The sequence below is a fragment of the Camelina sativa genome, chromosome 14, assembly GCF_000633955.1.
Source record: "Camelina sativa cultivar DH55 chromosome 14, Cs, whole genome shotgun sequence".
Classification (NCBI taxonomy): Eukaryota; Viridiplantae; Streptophyta; class Magnoliopsida; order Brassicales; family Brassicaceae; genus Camelina; species Camelina sativa.
This window is the reverse complement of record NC_025698.1, coordinates 4,541,666-4,559,008: the sequence shown is the minus strand read 5'-3', so window position 1 is coordinate 4,559,008 and position 17,343 is coordinate 4,541,666. Positions and strand designations below refer to the sequence as shown.

The following is a 17,343-nucleotide window of genomic DNA, read 5'->3' as shown; positions in this document are numbered from 1 at the left end:
GGTGAAGGTTTCTCGACAAGTACCTTCCTTGTGAGGCAAAGATCATCACAAACTCCATGTCTAGATAAAACTGTTGAAGACCAAGTGGACCTAATGGTTTATCTCCTGTCTCCATCTCTTCCCAGAAACTCTGATCATCAGATATCCAAAGAATCACTGTCTCCGTCAGTCTCATCAGCAATATCGTCGCGAATCTCTCTCTTCCAACAAACATATCGCTCACAATCACCGCTATTCTCGTCAATTTCGCAAATTGTTCCTGAAAAAAAAAGCAGAGCATTCATGAATGAAGCTTTTTTTTTTTGGCTTTCACACTTAAAACTTTAATGTTTTTTTGTCTGCTTACCTGGAAAATTGGTGAAGGAAACCATTCAGGCTCTTCAGTGGTTTCGTCCATGAGGATATAAATCTCTGAGCTGAGACGGACTTCTCCTTCCTCAGTGAAGATGAGTTCAAGTGCATGTTGTCTGCAGAAGCTATCTCTTAGTCTATCCACTGACTTTTGAAGTTTCTTCTTCCATTCTCTTTGCTCTGGTCGGTTGTGTCGACTATCTGAGGAGCCTCTTCTTGGAGTGGATTGGCTTGTACCTTGTGGCAAAATCTTTGAAGCTGAACGTGGGATTAGCTCGTCTGCTAAAAGAAGAGCATTGACTAACAAAGCTGTTTGTTGAGACTCTGTTTCAGCTATTTTAACTATTCTTTGAACTGGATTCTCTTCGTTCTCAGCTGAGGCAGGCAATGCGTTGATCAAGAGATCAACGTATGAGTTAAACACTTGCAAAACACCGTCTAGTGCAATCCCATCTAACTGTAATGCTTCGTCTAGCGGTCCAGCATCTTCCAAAAATTCCTAAATCCACATAAACTCAAACTTATATAGCAAGCAAAGAAAAATAGATAAACTGAAGCAGCAAATATGATTACCTGAACCATGGAGTTGAATCTTTGAGCGCTTATAGAAAGCTTGAGATGCGGTGCAATGGGAGTAGTTGATGAGGCGCGTGATCCTGTTGGTGTATAAGCGAGTGACCAATCATCCGAAGCAGCTAAAGCGGCACTGCTTTGTTCAATTCTCTTGAGATTTCCGGTCAGTGCTTGTTCAACACCCGGCCTGAAGTGTTTTAACAAAACAGGGGAAAGAGCTAAACCGCGAGACTCCAATGAAGAGCAGTGGGAGGCGCAGAGTTGGATGCACTCTGCGGTTACCCTTAAGCTTCCTGCAGCAGCAGATGAAGCCAGAGTATGTCTTTTCAGCAAAATAGCAAACGTCTCTGCTTGTTTAACCGCCCATGTCACAAGCTCTGATGAATAAGCCGGATCCTCTCCAACAACTGCATGAGAGTCGCTTGCAGCTTGAGCAATCGTTGAGAAAACAAGCTGAGAGAGCGCAGAAGCAAAAGCTACTCCGTAAGAAGTGTTAGAAGCTCTTAGGCTTTGAATGTTGGCTTGTAGCCTCCGCTCGTAAGACCTAAGAAGCAATGTGTGAGCACGAGAACCATCACCGAGTTTCTTGAGAGCCAAGACGGCTGATCTAAGCTCGCCTCCTCTTCTAGAAGGTTGGCTGATAGCTTCAGCCAGTTGGTCAGCCAACTCCTGTCTCTTTTCCCTGATTGCATTGTTCAGAGAAAGAAGAGTGTCGGGGCTGAGAGTGCGTTTCTCATGTGCTTCTATCGCCACACGACGCCCTTCTTCTAACGCAGCCATGGACTCATCAACTCTCTTCTCAGCTAAGAGGACTTCAAGTCTATCAAAAAACTCCACAACCCAAGTCTCAATCTTGGAGAGCTGTTTGTTCTCCATGTCATATAAGTCTTCGTCTCTCAAGTCGTCAGCGTCATCAGCACATAAGGAACTAATGTGAACGCCATCAGCTAAGCCGTGAACAAGAGCTGCTTGAGCAGAGAGAAGGTTTCTCATAGATAGAAGCTGTCCTTCAAGAGCTGAAATTTCCTTAGATGTCCTGCACACGTCATCAAGAACATGAAGAACCCCAAAACTAACAACCAATCCCCAAATCTAATGATAGATAACACAAACCGTATAAAGGCAGCGTAGTTAGCGTAGACGCTCTTACGCATCTCTTCAGCAGAAGCTTTCTTCAGTTCAACGAGGTAAGAAGACAAATGCCTTGTCTCCTGTACACCACCAATATGATCTCATGAATTCTAACATTTTTACAACCAGCTAACCTAAGATAAGGTAATCTAAACACATACACATATATATGATATAAGCAAAATCTGGAATACAATGTCTTATGAGAATGAGAAAAGGAGAAAAGACCTTTTCGTTCATACGCTGACATTTGGAGGAGACATAAGCTTCGGGATCGAAAGTAGAGCCTTTGAAAACCTTAAGACGATCACTTAGTGTCAGATTCCCTTCGAGTTCAGCCGAATTGCCGATGCTAGACGACATTGATCCTCTTTCTCTCGCTTCCATTTTCAAAATTCTCCCCAGATCCACACCACAAACAAGGCAGCAGAAAGAAAAAGGAAAAAAAAAAAAAAAGAAGANGAAAAAAAAAAAAAAAAAAAAGATAGAGAGAAATTGAATGATGAATAAAAGAAAAAACAGAGGAGGATGTTGAATATGCGCAGGAGAAGGCGGCAAATTTGGGGTCCAGGAGGACTGTAGGGGGGAACACGTCCTTCCCATTACTGGGCTTTGTGGGCCTCGATTTCTTTAAATAATCTTCGGTCAAACTTTATTATTATTGGATGGATCCTTATTTTATGCTAATCAGTTGTTATGATTTTAATCAATTTTTTTTACTAAACTTCAAAATAAAATATAACTAGTAGTTTCAACTTACAATAGACACTTCAAATATTCCAATTTTGATGTAAATAATGAATAAAAGCTATGGTTCAGATTTCAGACCTCAGAGGATTAATTGTAGAGGCACGTTAATATATCCTTGGAGGTTTGACTAGACTTCGCCTTCTCGGACTTGGCCCTCTTCCAGAGATGTGGAGAACCGGATGCCCTAATCAGAATGCTGCAAACTCTAATCATTTCTCACTGTTGTTGCATACCCTAGTTTCACTACGCTAGTTTTTCTTGAATACTGTTACACACGTAATAACATCTCACCACTCTCAGTTTAGGCCCATTTGACTTGAGTCACTTGACTTCATATACTGTAACTCGCATTGTGTTAAATCTTAAACGTGTATTTATTTTATCGTAATTGTTAATTAGTATGTGAGGTCTAAATTGTCTATCTCTACAATTACATAGTTTCAAATAAAAAACATCTCGACGATATAATTAAGTTTCTGGTATTTTTAAAGTCTAAACCGATTACCAAATCGACCAAAAACAACATTTGATTAAATGAAACCAAAACCAAAGCGAATCGGTTTACACTTTACAGTAATGATCACCTAGCTATTTATCGATATTCCATGCTCATAGCATGCGAAAGTCACCTAGTGTACAGTAGATATTAGTTTTTTTTTGGTCCAAAATTTAACAAATTGAGTGAAATGTCGTAGCAAGCTAAGTTAAGATCTTTGTGTGATCAAATTTTACACAATCTAGAACGGCAAAGCTCTGATATTGTACTTGTAATCCATATGAAAGTGATTATGATCCTCGGTTAAAGAAAATATTGAAAGTACAAGTGTAGTATCACCATCATCATCATTATGATTCTTTGCAAGTGTTTAGAATTAAATTAATATAGTAAGGTGATTCCTTATGAGCTGGAAAGTGGAGAAAAGGTAAATAAGATAAATGGTGACTTGAATAATATTGCAAAGAGAGAAGCAATAGAGAATCTCATGCTATGATATATCACAAAGTTCTAGAAAAAGGAAACAAAGATTCGATCTATTAATTAAGCTTTCTCTTCCAACCACTCCATCCTTTGAGGCTTCCTGATTGAATTGACTAACGCAAAAAACCTTTAACGCAGACTCATCACCATCCAAACAACAATCCATGACAAAGGGTACACTACCCATTCTCCTGTTTTCAAAATAAATTAATATATATACTGTTAAATACAAAATAAAATGTAGAAATAATTTTTCTGAAAATTCAATTGCGAAGAAATAAGTTATAGCTGAGATAAGATTATCTGTGAAATAATGTAGTACCCAATATTAATTAATTTGACTATATATTAGTAAAAGTGTGCTTACTTGAGAGCCAAGGAACAAGAATAGAAGCAGAGTTATAAAGGAAGAAGCAATCCGACGTCGTGTTAATCCCACCGGGACAGTTGCAAACGAACGAGCTTGTCTGAGTGTTGAAGCCACAAGCACCGTTACTACGCTCGCAGCCACCGCAGACGCCAGGGTACTCATCAAAAACGTTGAACTTGTACTTGAGTGCGATTCCGTAGTTCCAATTCTCCGGGTGAGATTCTTGTCCCGGACCAAGATTGTAAAAGCCGGAGTAGGACGAGCATTGGAGTTTCTTCAGATCCATTTCGAACGATGGTCCGAGGTCTAAAGGCACGTAGACGCAACACGTTGATACTTGGAGGTTTATTAGGCTTATCGCCCTGCCAAACCAGAAATATTAACCGGTTAATATTTCGGTTTAGATATAATAGTAGTCCGGTTTAATTTGAATTTTTTGGGTTTACCTGCAATTGGAGTACAAGAAGGTGCAAATGGAGGAGCTCTGACGGTCACAGAGAGAGACACGTCCACTACCGTTACTTAACGGCGTGAAAACAGGGGATTCGTCTACAGAACAGTCAAGGAGCGTGAAAACGGTGTCGTCGTGGAAAGAGAACGGAGCGTCCCAGTCCAACCCGAAACCGTGGCTTGGTCGGGTACATGCACACGTGGACATGGACGGGTCGGTGACGTAGATTTCTTGCTTGGCGTAGTCGACGGAAGTGATAGGGTAACAGCCTGTGTGAGTGGTGAGCGTCAAAGTCTGTTGGTCTGGGTCGCACGTGATGTAACGTGTGAAACGTGGGTCACCGCAACCTGCCCCGGTTCCGAGAGGGTACTTGATGGGTATTTGGCCACATGTTTTTTGGCAGGCTTGTGAGGAGACATGAGAAGAAAGGGAGAAGAAGGAAAAGAGTAAGAAGAAGAAAGAAAAAGAAGAGCGCTTCAAACTCATTTGCTAGACGTTTTAGAGAAAAGAGAGGGAAAGAAGAAATGTGAGAGTTATGAACATATGATTTGAGTGTGTCGATGTAACTTAATATAGATGCAATGCTAAGAGGAATACTAAAGTTTCATATGTATATACATTAACATTTTTATAGATGCATACATTTTCTTTAGATGTTTTCAGTATAAGAAAATTAATTTGTATATAAATAGTTTTTCTTGTTGTTAAATTCTAGATTCTTTTGTTCTTTGATGATATATGGATTCTTTTGGTTGGGTTGTATGTATACCATCATATGACGGATTACAACATATCAGATAAATGACTTGTAAAAAGTAAAAACAAAAATTTAATTCTTTTACGTACAAATACAACATTCGACGCAAATAATTTTATTAAACAAAAATTAGCGATGGTTTACACAAAATACTATACATACAATTTAACAATTTTTAATTATTATTGCATTAAAAATCTGGATAGTGCAGATGTCTCAATAAGCTATGTTTGAATAAAGATAGTTATGACTATGACAAGTTTTTTTTTTTTTTTTTGTAGATATTTCTCACTCGTGTATTCTTATAACAACCTCTTTCACTTGAAAATTGATCGACCATCTATCAAAAAAAGAATATTGAACAACCAAAGTTTGTGAAGTTGATGGTTCAATGGGCTCTTTGAGAAAGAAGTGATTATAATTAATGATAAATTCTATTAAGAAACTGAAAAGTATATATGGATATATAGAAAAAAAAAATGTGTAAGAAAGTAAATATATTATTGACAAAATGTGCCTTTAGGTGTCCCAAACTCACCAGGAAATAAGGCATAGAAGACATAATAATATTGCAAAGACATCATTAATGTTAAGTGCCCACTCACACTAAAGTCCCCACCCAAACCAAGGAAGCGGGCAGGATAAGGGAATTGATTCAAGAGAATATCGTAAAGAAACCTAAAGGCTTAAAGTTACTAAAAAAATTCTCAACTTTAGTTTGTTTTTAATTCATTGTATGATAATGTATTTGTAGTTACAACTAGTGAAGATGTAATGCGTCTTGCAGGGTATTATTCTATTTGGTATTCTCTTCTCATGAGATTGTTCTGGAAATCGATCAAATTTTCTTTATATATAGGCTATAATTGGTGTATGTACAATTTATCACTAAAGAAAAATAAAGACGCTTCTCTTTAAAAATAGTAAGAGAATCTAAGTCACAAAATCCATAATATTTCAAAACTAGAGAACTATTCAAAATAATCAACAACTTGACTGAGTAACACATTTCCCTACTCACACACACACAATGACTAAGAGAGATATGTATTATCTTTCCCATGAAAAAGAGTTCGCAATTTGTCAAGAATCGGATATATATTATTTACATGTTCGTGGTTTTTTCTTTTGTTTTCGAAGAAGTTTCAATACCTTATGGGCCTGTAGTCTTCCTAGGGTAGGGGCTGATGACATGTGATATCTCTTTTTTGGAGGTACCTCTATATCTACCACTAGTCGTCTAGTCCACCAGACCAGCCCGAGGTATGTTTTTGGTTTCATCTATATATGTACTTTTGTTTACTCTGACTTACATAGTTACATATACAAAATTAGAATAGTTGTACACGTAAACCATATTATTAATTAGAAAGTAGCTCACGCGATGCGTGGTTTATTTATACATTATTAATTTAAAATATAAAATAAAGTTTCTATTCAATTATATATGAAATATACAGATGTAATTATTAATATATGTCTTAAAAATAATATTTTAACTACGCTTCAACTACAATTTATAATTTATATATGTGATATAGTGTTTCATAGAAGGGTCATGAAAAAGAGGAAAATTAAAGTACATATTACTAACTATTTTTGATTACAATATATTGTTGAAATTATTTAAACAGTATGTTACTATAGTAATAAGACCATTACTTATAGCATAGTTAACTATATATGGTATTTTTGTTAAATATTTAAGATAAATTATATTTTTTTATATTTTTTTCTTTTTTGGAAAATTAAAAACTGAGAAGTAATCTAGAAAGAAAAATGTAAGATCTTACTTAATTATTTTGATAGGTAATTTTATGTTGTCCTATATATTAATTTTATTGTCATCATCTAAAAGTAAAAGTTAGCAAAAAATAGTTTTATATATGATAAGTTATTTTAAAAAAAAATTATTAAAACGATATCACAAAAAAGTCATGAAAAGAAAAGTGTGCGAAATTTAATACATTTTTGTTTTCTATAGATTGTCTCCATTTCTAATCATTTTAATATAAATAGTATAATTAACAATAAATTAATTTTGAAACTATTGTTTTCTGTTATTTCATGGGGGAGATAAACAATTATGTTATGATACCATTTTTTTTAGTACATATGTTTTAAAGACAGTCAAATTGTAACTAATAGAATACTATTAAATACAAATTTGAGTTGTGTCTTTAATACATTATATATAATTATTGAATATAATCTGATATATATATATATATATATATATATATTAGAAAATCTTCAATATTTTTAAATTACTCTATCATAAATTAATTTGGTTTCAGTTTTTACTTTAAAAGTATGAAACCATTTTCTATTTTTATTTGGTTTAAATTTGTTTATACTTTTTAGTTGGGTTGATCAGTATTTTTTTTTAGGTTGTATGGTGTATGATTTCATTATGAAATATATTATATGTTAAAACAAAAAAATGGAAAGAATATATTTTTGTAGCAATGTTGAAAAAAATTCAAAAATCAAACTATACAACAATTATCTTTTTTTTAACAAATTATACACAACATAAAATACAAATAAAATAAAGTCAAGTAAAGAAATAGAATGTTAAATTTAAAACTAATGAGAATGATATGTGTCAAAAAAATAGAGTGCCAAATGTCACATTATTAGGCAAAAGTTAGAAAAAACGTTGTCATAAGAGGTTAGAAAAAATGAGTGGAAACAATGAGCTTAATTAAAAGCATAAGAACAAAACCAAAAAAAAAATTGAGACGAATATTATTTAGGGGTTTTTTTCGCGACTGCAATTCAATGTTTCACATTTCGTGTGGTCCTGTGATGCATGACATGTTTTGTTTTTCTTAGGTGAATTTGTGTGTTTTCTTCCCTGAGATGTGTAATTATCACTCAATCATTTCAATTATTTCATTTAATTTTATCACTTAATTAGTTGGCAAAAACAAAACTCCAAATAAACGTCACATCGTCAATCTTTACAACAAATATATATCTCGTCTCGTCGACCACAATAAACTGATGGACCCTTCATCGTTAATACGAATTTATCTTAAGCATGAAAAACAAATTTCAACAAGTGAAGATGAACATTTGCCGGAGTTTCAATAGTAGCCACACATATAAATGTCGTCTCGTCGACCACAATAAAGTGATGGACCCTTTCAACGTTTTCCCACCGTTTAATATACGTGTCAAGCTCTAAATTGGCCCTTCTTCACTATCTATCACCGCCATAAAATTTACCTACCCTATCTATCCCTTCCATATAAATGCCACACCGATCCAACGTTAACGCTTGAACGTGTCAAAACATTACATTTCTCTCTCACACATTCACACTAACCAAAGCCCTCTGTTTCAGATCTTGAGGTGATCATGTCAAGCGGCGAAGTGAAGCTGATCGGTGCATGGGCGAGTCCCTTCGTGATGAGACCGAGGGTTGCTCTTAACCTCAAGTCTGTACCCTACGAGTTCCTCCAAGAGACGTTTGGGTCTAAGAGCGAGTTGCTTCTCAAATCAAACCCGGTCCACAAGAAGATCCCGGTTCTGCTTCACGCTGATAAGCCAGTTTGTGAATCTAACATCATCGTTGAGTATATCGATGAGACTTGGAGCTCATCTGGACCGTCCATTCTCCCTTCTCATCCTTACGACCGGGCAATGGCTCGGTTCTGGGCTGCTTACATCGACGAAAAGGTGTTTTTTCCTTTCTTCACTTGCTCACAAGAAAGAAAATTAAATCTACTTAGTTCAGAGTTTTTGCAAATTTAATTAGTCTAATTTAAATGGTGAAGTAAACACAACTGCATAATGCATATACAAACGGAAACACACAGTTTTCGAGAACTCAAGAAACTAGTTGTAAGTTAAAAATAGATGTTTTGTTATGTAATTTTCATTACATTGTTAAAGCTAACCTTTTTTATTTTCAATGTTCGACATTAATCAACACGAATGAATGAAGTGGTTTGTCGCTCTGAGAAATTTCCTAAAAGCTGAAGGAGAAGAAGACAAGAAAGCTGTGATAGCGCAAATGGAAGAAGGGAATGCGCTTCTGGAGAAGGCGTTCATCGATTGCAGCAAAGGAAAACCGTTCTTCAACGGTGACAACATCGGTTACCTCGACATTTCCCTCGGGAGCTTCTTGGCTTGGTTGAGAGTCACCGAGTTAGCAGCTAGCCATAAACTTCTTGATGAGGCCAAGACACCTTCGTTATGCAAATGGGCTGAGCTATTCTGTAACGATCCCGCTGTAAAACCTGTCATGCCCGAGACTGCAAAGCTTGCTGAATTCGCAAAGAAGATCTTTGCCAAGCCGCAGGCCTAAGTTGCTGGTGAAATAGTTTTTTTTATTTATTTGTGGGTTGAGACTTGAGATCTTGCAAGAATAATTTAAAAGTGGTACTGTTTTATAAATTGCTTTATATCTTAGTGTGCTAGGGGTATGTTGAACGTTACAATTGAACTTGGCTCCTTCGAGCCCCAAAATTCTGAACTAAAGATTTAAAATCCCAACGTTATCACAGCTATTGAAACTTGCCTTCGGTTGATTCTTCACCATGGTAGGGAGCATTCCTAGTCAAACAGTCCAGCATCTGTTAATCTTCCTAGTCCCTAGGCCTACAGCCCAACGTCTGCTTGAAAAACAAATGCACATGGGGTCAGAATTAGGCAAACAAACCTGGAAATGAGAATGGGAAACTACTTGTGTAGTAAGAAACAGTTTTGACTCAAAAATAGTTGAACCTTGGTTACCTTCCGTTCATGTACTTGACTAGAGAGATGCGTGGTGAAATTCTCAAACACTTGGCCAGGAGGGGAACGGCATACTGAGCAAACCCAGCTGGCAGGTTCTTCACCCATTTCACTGCAGTCAAGTTCCCCTGAATCTGTGGGAAAAAAAGGTAAACCAGTTCAGCAACAGATTTTCTGGTTATTTCAACAACACTGTGAGATCCGGCCAAACACACACCTGTCGGAAGAAAGCTTTGAAGAGACTCATACGGATACGGCTGAATAAGGTTGTATCCCGACGATTGTAGCCAGTCAGAATTCTCAGAAGGGAAGATATTAGGATCGGATATGACCATTATATTAGCTGGAGGTGGATTCATAACTTGAAACTCGAAAATAAGATCCGCAATGGATGATGAACCTGTTTCAGAAACTAAAGCCTTGAGGAATCTCTCTATTTATCAAGGAAAACAGTAAAAAAAGCAAGAGGAGAGGATGAGAAGATATTAACCATAGGCAACGTTATCAAGACTGATTCCACTGGAAAAGAGTTCTCTCAGGATGCCATTAGGGACGTCTTTTAGTGCGCCAACGGCAGTGATGGTGAGAGGACCAGAGTAGCCACTCTTCTCCAAAAACTGTTTAATACACGGACCGACCCAACGAGCATCAACTCCAGTGGGGATGGGACACATATTGATGTCCCAAAAGACCACTGTAACTGCCTTCAACGTCATGAGAGTCACGTATTGGTGCAAACATGTATTTAAGTCTGATATTCATAGGCGGGTGGTCCGACACCTGCAACAAAACAAGAAGTGAGAAAGGGAAACCACTTGTGGTAAGAGGTCGGTTTTTGACTGAGAAATACTTGAACGTTAACAAAATTATTTATTGATATAACAAGTCTGTCCGGGTTGATTGCTTACCTTCTGTTTATGTTCACTACTTAGGAGATGCGTGGTTAAATTTTCAAAGCCTTCGAAAGTAAAACCAGGGAAGCAAACTGTGCAAACCCAGCGGGCTGATTCACTCGTTTCACTGTACTTATCTTCCTCATGTTCCCCTGAAAAAAGGTAGTCAGTTAAGCAGCATAATTTGCTGGTTATTTCGAGAACACAGGGAGAGAGGACAAACACACACCTGTCGGAAATAAGCTTTCAACAGAAGGATACGGAAACGGCTGAATAAGGTTGTATCCCATCGATTGTAGCGTGACAGACAAACAAGAGAAGAAGGTTCTCTCGTTGGATATGAGCATTATATTAGCAGGAGGTCGATTCATATCTTTAAACTCAGAAATAAGACGCGAAATGTCTGCGGAACCTGTTTCAGGAACAGAGGACTTGAGACTCTCTGTATATATGCATCAAGGAAAACAGTAGAAAGGGACAAAGGTTGAGAAGATATTCAAACCATAGGGGACGTTAGTAAGAGAGATTCCACTGGAATAGATTCCTCTCAGGGTCTCAATAGGGACGTCTGCTAGAACGCCAACTGCAGTGATGGTGAGAGGACCAGAGTAGTCCAAACTCTCCAAAAACCGCTTGATGCATGGACCGACCCTATGAGCATCACAGTGAAGGGGAAGGGGACACGCATTGAGGTCCCAAAAGACCGATGTTGCCTCCTCCAAGAAGCATGTCTCAAGATACCCATTTGGTTGCAACACCAACTTCTTTGGCCGCCGCCATTCTTGCATGGGAGGATGCAAATACCCCATCTGCTTGCACGTCCAGTAGGACATCAATAAAGACAAAGGGTGAGGTCAAATTTAGGCAAACAAAACTAAAATTCAGAAATCTCAATGTGATCAGATATATAATGAGTTTGGTTGCTTCCTCACCAGGGTAGTAGCAATCGGCAGATGAGACTCAAGGGGAGCCATGGGTAGGCCCACAACATTCATACGTGACACTTTCGGAAATTGCTTGAAAAACAAATGCAAAAAAAAAAAAACTAGGAAGTGAGAAATTAGGTAAATGTTTTAGACAATGACAAAGTGTATTTGATACAATTAAATACAGTCTGTAAGGGTTTGGAAAGGATGCTTCATTACCATCTGGTGGTGTTCTTCGCTGGCGAGATGCGTGGTGAAATTGTCAAATCCTTGGGCAGGAGGATCATGGGGGCATATAAAGCACTCCCACCAGGCAGATTCCACGGCTTCCAGTGCACATGAATCTGGTGGAGGGGGAGAGAAGACAATTTAGCAACAGATAAGCTGGTTATTAATCCAACAAAATTAAACTATAGGGTGAGAGAGGGACGAACACAGACCTGGATGAAAAAAACTGTGGAGAGAATCATATGGAAACGGCTGAAGAATGTTGTATCCCTGAGCTTCTAGCAAGCCAGAAAAACAAGGGAAGGTTCTTGGATCGGATATGACCATAATGTTAGCTGGAGGTGGATTCTTATCAGTTAACATAATGTCAGCACCCACGGAAACGGAACCTGTTTCAAAACAGAGAGACAAAAGACTTAAAAAAAAAAAAGATTCTATCAAGGAAAAACTGTAGAAAAGGAATTATATGAAAGGATATGAGAGAAGAAGATATTAACTGTTGCGGACGTTAGCAAGGCAGATTCCACTGGAATAGACTCCTTCCAGGATGTCAAAAGGGACGCCTGATAGTACGCCAACGGCAGTGACGGTGAGGGGACCAGAGTAGCCAAGGTTCCTCAAAAAACGTTTTATAGACGGACGGACCCAACGAGCATCAAATCCATTAGGAATGGGACACCTATTGATGTCCCAGAAAACCGCTGGCGCATCACCGTTCTCCTTCATCTTTCTAAAAACCTTTAAAACACTATAACCAAATTCAAATCACAGTAGTAAGGACTTTAATCTAGCTAGCTAGTACGGAAATCAAAGACAAGAGAGAGAGGAACACGGCCGTAATCGACTAGGGTTTCCGAATAATTTTCTAAGAAACCGTGAGAGATAAAAGGAGCGAGAACTTGTACCTGAAGCAAGGTTTTGGATCTCGAAATCGACTGGGGGTTTCAAAATTCCTGATTGAAGCGAATTAAAACTAGGGACGTCCGTCGAAGTTATATATATACGGGGGAAGACTACCTACCGTTAGAGAGAGTCGGTCTTCATTAATGGGCCTGCAATTTATATGAGTCGGTCTTCGTTTTAGTGGGCCTGCAATTTATATAATTCGTAATTTTTCATTATCCATCACCTAAAAAAACCCTCTGATCAAACCGAACCAAACTGATCAATCCATTGATCACAGTGAAACAAAATACACAATGTTTATGACTTTGAAACGAATGAAACCATGACGGCTTGATCACACTGAAGAACACAAAGCGTATGTTTGACAGAGAGCAGAGAGACATATTGCTAAGTAGAGAACAGAGAGTTCAAACCTGAAAAAAAAAACACACTCCATGAGATGCTCTGCCCTCTTGATTCTTTAATAGCTAGTTCGAAGAGAGCACAAGAAGAGATATGTGCACTAGCTGATTTCCCCATCAAATAAATTCTACACACGCAAGCAGACGCGGTTCAATTACAAGAGCCGGTGAAAGATAGAAAAACTGAACCGAACGTAGAATGAGATCAAACAACCTGTTAGGATCACCTCCAAAAGCAGAAATATTATTACAGACAAATGAGATTCCTTTGAGTGGCATCATTTACCATATCACTAATGGTTCCCTGAGGGAGGTTTCTGTACCAAAGACAGGGGAATGCTTGGTTAATATTTGATCTAAACTAAGCCAAATTTTTATGAGCATAAAAATACGTACGTAGCTTAAGGAAGAGGCATTGCTTACCCGATAATCCAAGCTCCACCAGTGATGAAAACTACAACAGGCTTCAAGCCATCGTTCGTTGGAGGTATGTACAAATAAAGCCTGCCAAATAAACAAAAGCCTTTAAAGTATTACATAATTGAGAAACACACAGCTCAATAAACAGGAGCAAAAGCTTATCATCGATCAAATAGCGAATTGAGTAGAATTCAATTCTATAGCTTCTTCACCTTGTAGAATTTGGAATCGAAATCTTTCATAGACCAATCCATGCTTTTCTCTGTGAATCACAACCAACAAAAACTTCAAAAACAGAGAATACACTTATACAGATCTATTCACTATTGTAGTAATGTTCCATTATCAAAGTTCAAAAATCGAAAGCATAATTAAAATCAACAATCTTCAGAATCAAAACAGAGAATGCTAATAAGTTCTGTTTCAATCAATTCTACATGCCAGAATCATAAGTTCATGACACATAAACGTCAGAAGATGCAGGAGCTTTACCAGAAGATTCCAACAAAATTTAGGTTGATTTATATAAAACCAGAGGTTTATCTTCTTCTTCCTCAATCGACATCTCTTGAAGATATTGATCTAATTGCTTCTACACAACCATATGATACAACATTCGCCGGTTTCTTCACCACGGCGACCGTAACGTCGTTCGTCGGCAAAATCGTTTTTAATTTAATTAAGAATTTACTTAAAAGCTTACGTAAAAAAACTCTTAAACTCCTACCGATGGAGATGCTCTTAAAAGAAGTTAAGACATTTTGTTCAGTGTTTTCTCTACTAAGCATAATGTGGGATTACCTAATCTTAAAAATCTTGTATCTTGTCTTAATTGAATATATGTATAAAAGTGGTTAAGAGTCGAGTTAGCGGCTAGCCACATCTTCTTGATGATACAATTAAGCGGCTAGCCTTAAGTTGCTGGTGAAATATTTTTTTTTTTTTAATCTTGCAAGAATAAATTAAGAGTGGTACTGATTTATAAATGGCTTTACCTTAGTGTGTACACTGAACGTTACATTGAACTTGTCTCCTTCGAGTCTCTCGTCTTCTCTGGGTCATTAAGAAAACCCCAGAATTCCAAAGATTTAAAATCCCAACGTTGTCACAGCTATTAAAACTTGCCTTCGGTTGATTCTTCACCATGTTAGGGAGCATTCCTAGTCAAACAGCTCAGCATCTGTTATTCTTCCTAGGCAAACAGTCCAACGTCTGCTTGAAAAACAAATTGGTCAGAATTAGGCAAACAAACCTAGAAATGAGGATATATGGAAACTACTTATGTATTGATACAATAAAGTACGTCCGTTTTGGCTAGGATGCTGGTTACCTTCCGTTCATGTACTTGACTAGAGAGATGTGTGGTGAAATTCTCAAACACTGGGTCAGGAGGGGAACGGCATACTGAGCAAACCCAGCTGGCAGATTACCCGTTTCACTGCAGTCAAGTTCCCCTGAATCTGTGGAGAAAAAAAGGTAAACCAGTTCAGCAACAGATTATCTGGTTATTTCAACAACACTGTGAAATCGAGCCAAACACACACCTGTCGGAAGAAAGCTTTGAAGAGACTCATACGGATACGGCTGAGTAAGGTTGTATCCCGAGGATTGTAGCACGACAGAAGTCCGAGAAGGGAAGATTGTGGGATCGGATATGACCATTATATTAGCTGGAGGTGGATTCATAACTTTAAACTCGAAAATAAGATCCGCAATGGATGATGAACCTGTTTCAGAAACTAAAGCCTTGAGGAATCTCTCTATCCATCAAGGAAAACAGTAAAAAAAAGCAAGAGGAGAGGATGAGAAGATATTAACCATTTCCAATAACGTTATTAAGAGTGATTCCACTGGAAAAGAGTTCTCCCAGGATGCTATTAGGGACGTCTTTTAGTGCGCCAACGGCAGTGATGGCGAGAGGACCAGAGTAGCCACTCTTCTCCAGAAACTGTTTAATACGCGGACCGACCAAACGAGCATCAACTCCAGTGGGGATGGGACACAAATTGATGTCCCAAAAGACCACTGTAACAGCCTTCAGGTCAAGACACTCACTTAGTGGTTGAACCATGTATTTAAGTCTAATATTCATAGGCGGCACGTCCGACACCTGCAACAAAACAAGAAGTGAGAAAGGGAAACCACTTGTGGCAAGAGGTCGTTATGACTCGGAAATACTTGGACGTGTTAACAAAAAAAATGTATTGATACAACAAGTCTGTCCGGTTTGGACAGGATGGTTGGTTACCTACCTTCTGTTGATGTTCACTACTTTGGAGATGCGTGGTTAAATTATCAAAGCCTTGGAAAGTAAAACCAGGGAAGCAAACTCTGCAAAACCAGCGGGCTAATTCACTCGTTTCACTGTACCTATCTTCCTCGTGTGCACCTGGAAAAAAGGGTAGCCAGCTAGTTAAGCAGCAGATTTTGCTGGTTATTTCAACAACAACAACAACACAGGGAGAGACACACACCTTTGAGAGTGTGAAATAATAAGCTTTCAACAGAAGGATACGGAAACGGCTGAATAAGGTTGTATCCCGCCGCATCTAGCTGGAGAGACAAAGAAGGCGAGAAGCAGATTCTCTCATTGGATATGAGCATTATATTAGCTGGAGGTCGATTCAAATCGTTAGACTCAGAAATAAGAGTCGAAATGTCTGCGGAACCTGTTTCAGGAACAGAGAGTCTCTGTAAAATATGCATAAAGGAAAACAGTAGAAAGGCACAAAGGATGAGAGATATTAAATACCGTAGCCCGTAGGGGACGTTCGTAAGAGAGATTCCAGTGGAATAGAGTCCCCTCAGGGTCTCAATAGGGACGTCTGAGAGAAAGACAACTGCAGTGATGGTGAGAGGACCAGAGTAGCCCAAACTCTCCAAAAACCGTTTGATGCATGGACCGACCCTATGAGCATCACAGTGAAAGGGAAGGGGACACGCGTTGAGGTCCCAACAGACGGATGTTGCCTCCTCCAAGAAACATATCTCAAGACACCCATTTGGTTGCATCACCAAATTCTTTGGCCGCCGCAATTCATGCATACGAGGCTGAAAATACCCCATCTGCGGGTGAGGTCAAATATAGGCAAACAAAACTAAAATTCAGAAATCTCAATGTGATTGTGGTTGCTTCCTCACCAGGTTAGTAGCAAAAGGCGGACGGGGAGCCATGGGTAGGCCATTCAGACGTGTCACTTTCGGAAATAGCTTGAAAAACAAATGGAAAAAAAAAAACTAGGTAAATGTTTTAGACAAAAGACAAAATGTATTTGATACAATTAAATACAGTCTGCAAGGGGTTGGATAGGATGCTTCATTACCATCTCGTGGTGTTCTTCGGAGGCGAGATGTCTGGTATAATTATCAAAGCCTTGTTCAGGATCATGTGAGCATATAAAGCATTCCCACCAGGCAGATTCCACGGTTTCCAGTGCACATGAATCTGTTTTGGGGGGGGG

The 17,343-nt window shown here is 38.3% G+C and overlaps 4 protein-coding genes across 4 annotated transcripts; 1 reads left to right on the top strand and 3 right to left on the bottom strand.

Moving 5' to 3' along the window:
• Nucleotides 5–2,514, bottom strand: LOC104743209 (exocyst complex component EXO84A-like; the record flags this gene model as incomplete). Its single annotated transcript, XM_010464318.2, has 5 exons — nucleotides 2,284–2,514; nucleotides 2,038–2,135; nucleotides 925–1,960; nucleotides 347–850; nucleotides 5–259 (listed from the first exon to the last, which is right to left on the bottom strand). Coding segments are annotated over exons 1-5 (2,052 nt in total), but the record flags the coding sequence as incomplete, so codon positions are not given.
• LOC104739652 (wall-associated receptor kinase-like 15) lies at nucleotides 3,652–5,257 on the bottom strand. The gene is made up of 3 exons (XM_010460082.1): nucleotides 4,601–5,257; nucleotides 4,152–4,516; nucleotides 3,652–3,975 (listed from the first exon to the last, which is right to left on the bottom strand). The coding sequence occupies exons 1-3, from the start codon at nucleotides 5,089–5,091 to the stop codon at nucleotides 3,914–3,916; spliced, it is 918 nt and encodes a 305-aa protein (XP_010458384.1). The 5' UTR covers nucleotides 5,092–5,257; the 3' UTR covers nucleotides 3,652–3,913.
• Nucleotides 8,632–9,792, top strand: LOC104739650 (glutathione S-transferase U17). Its single transcript, XM_010460079.2, has 2 exons — nucleotides 8,632–9,049; nucleotides 9,318–9,792. The coding sequence occupies exons 1-2, from the start codon at nucleotides 8,729–8,731 to the stop codon at nucleotides 9,678–9,680; spliced, it is 684 nt and encodes a 227-aa protein (XP_010458381.1). The 5' UTR covers nucleotides 8,632–8,728; the 3' UTR covers nucleotides 9,681–9,792.
• On the bottom strand, nucleotides 9,706–10,904 carry LOC109128602. Its single transcript, XM_019235258.1, has 2 exons — nucleotides 10,109–10,904; nucleotides 9,706–9,987 (listed from the first exon to the last, which is right to left on the bottom strand). Exons 1-2 carry the CDS (start codon nucleotides 10,465–10,467, stop codon nucleotides 9,933–9,935), a joined length of 414 nt encoding a protein of 137 aa, XP_019090803.1. The 5' UTR covers nucleotides 10,468–10,904; the 3' UTR covers nucleotides 9,706–9,932.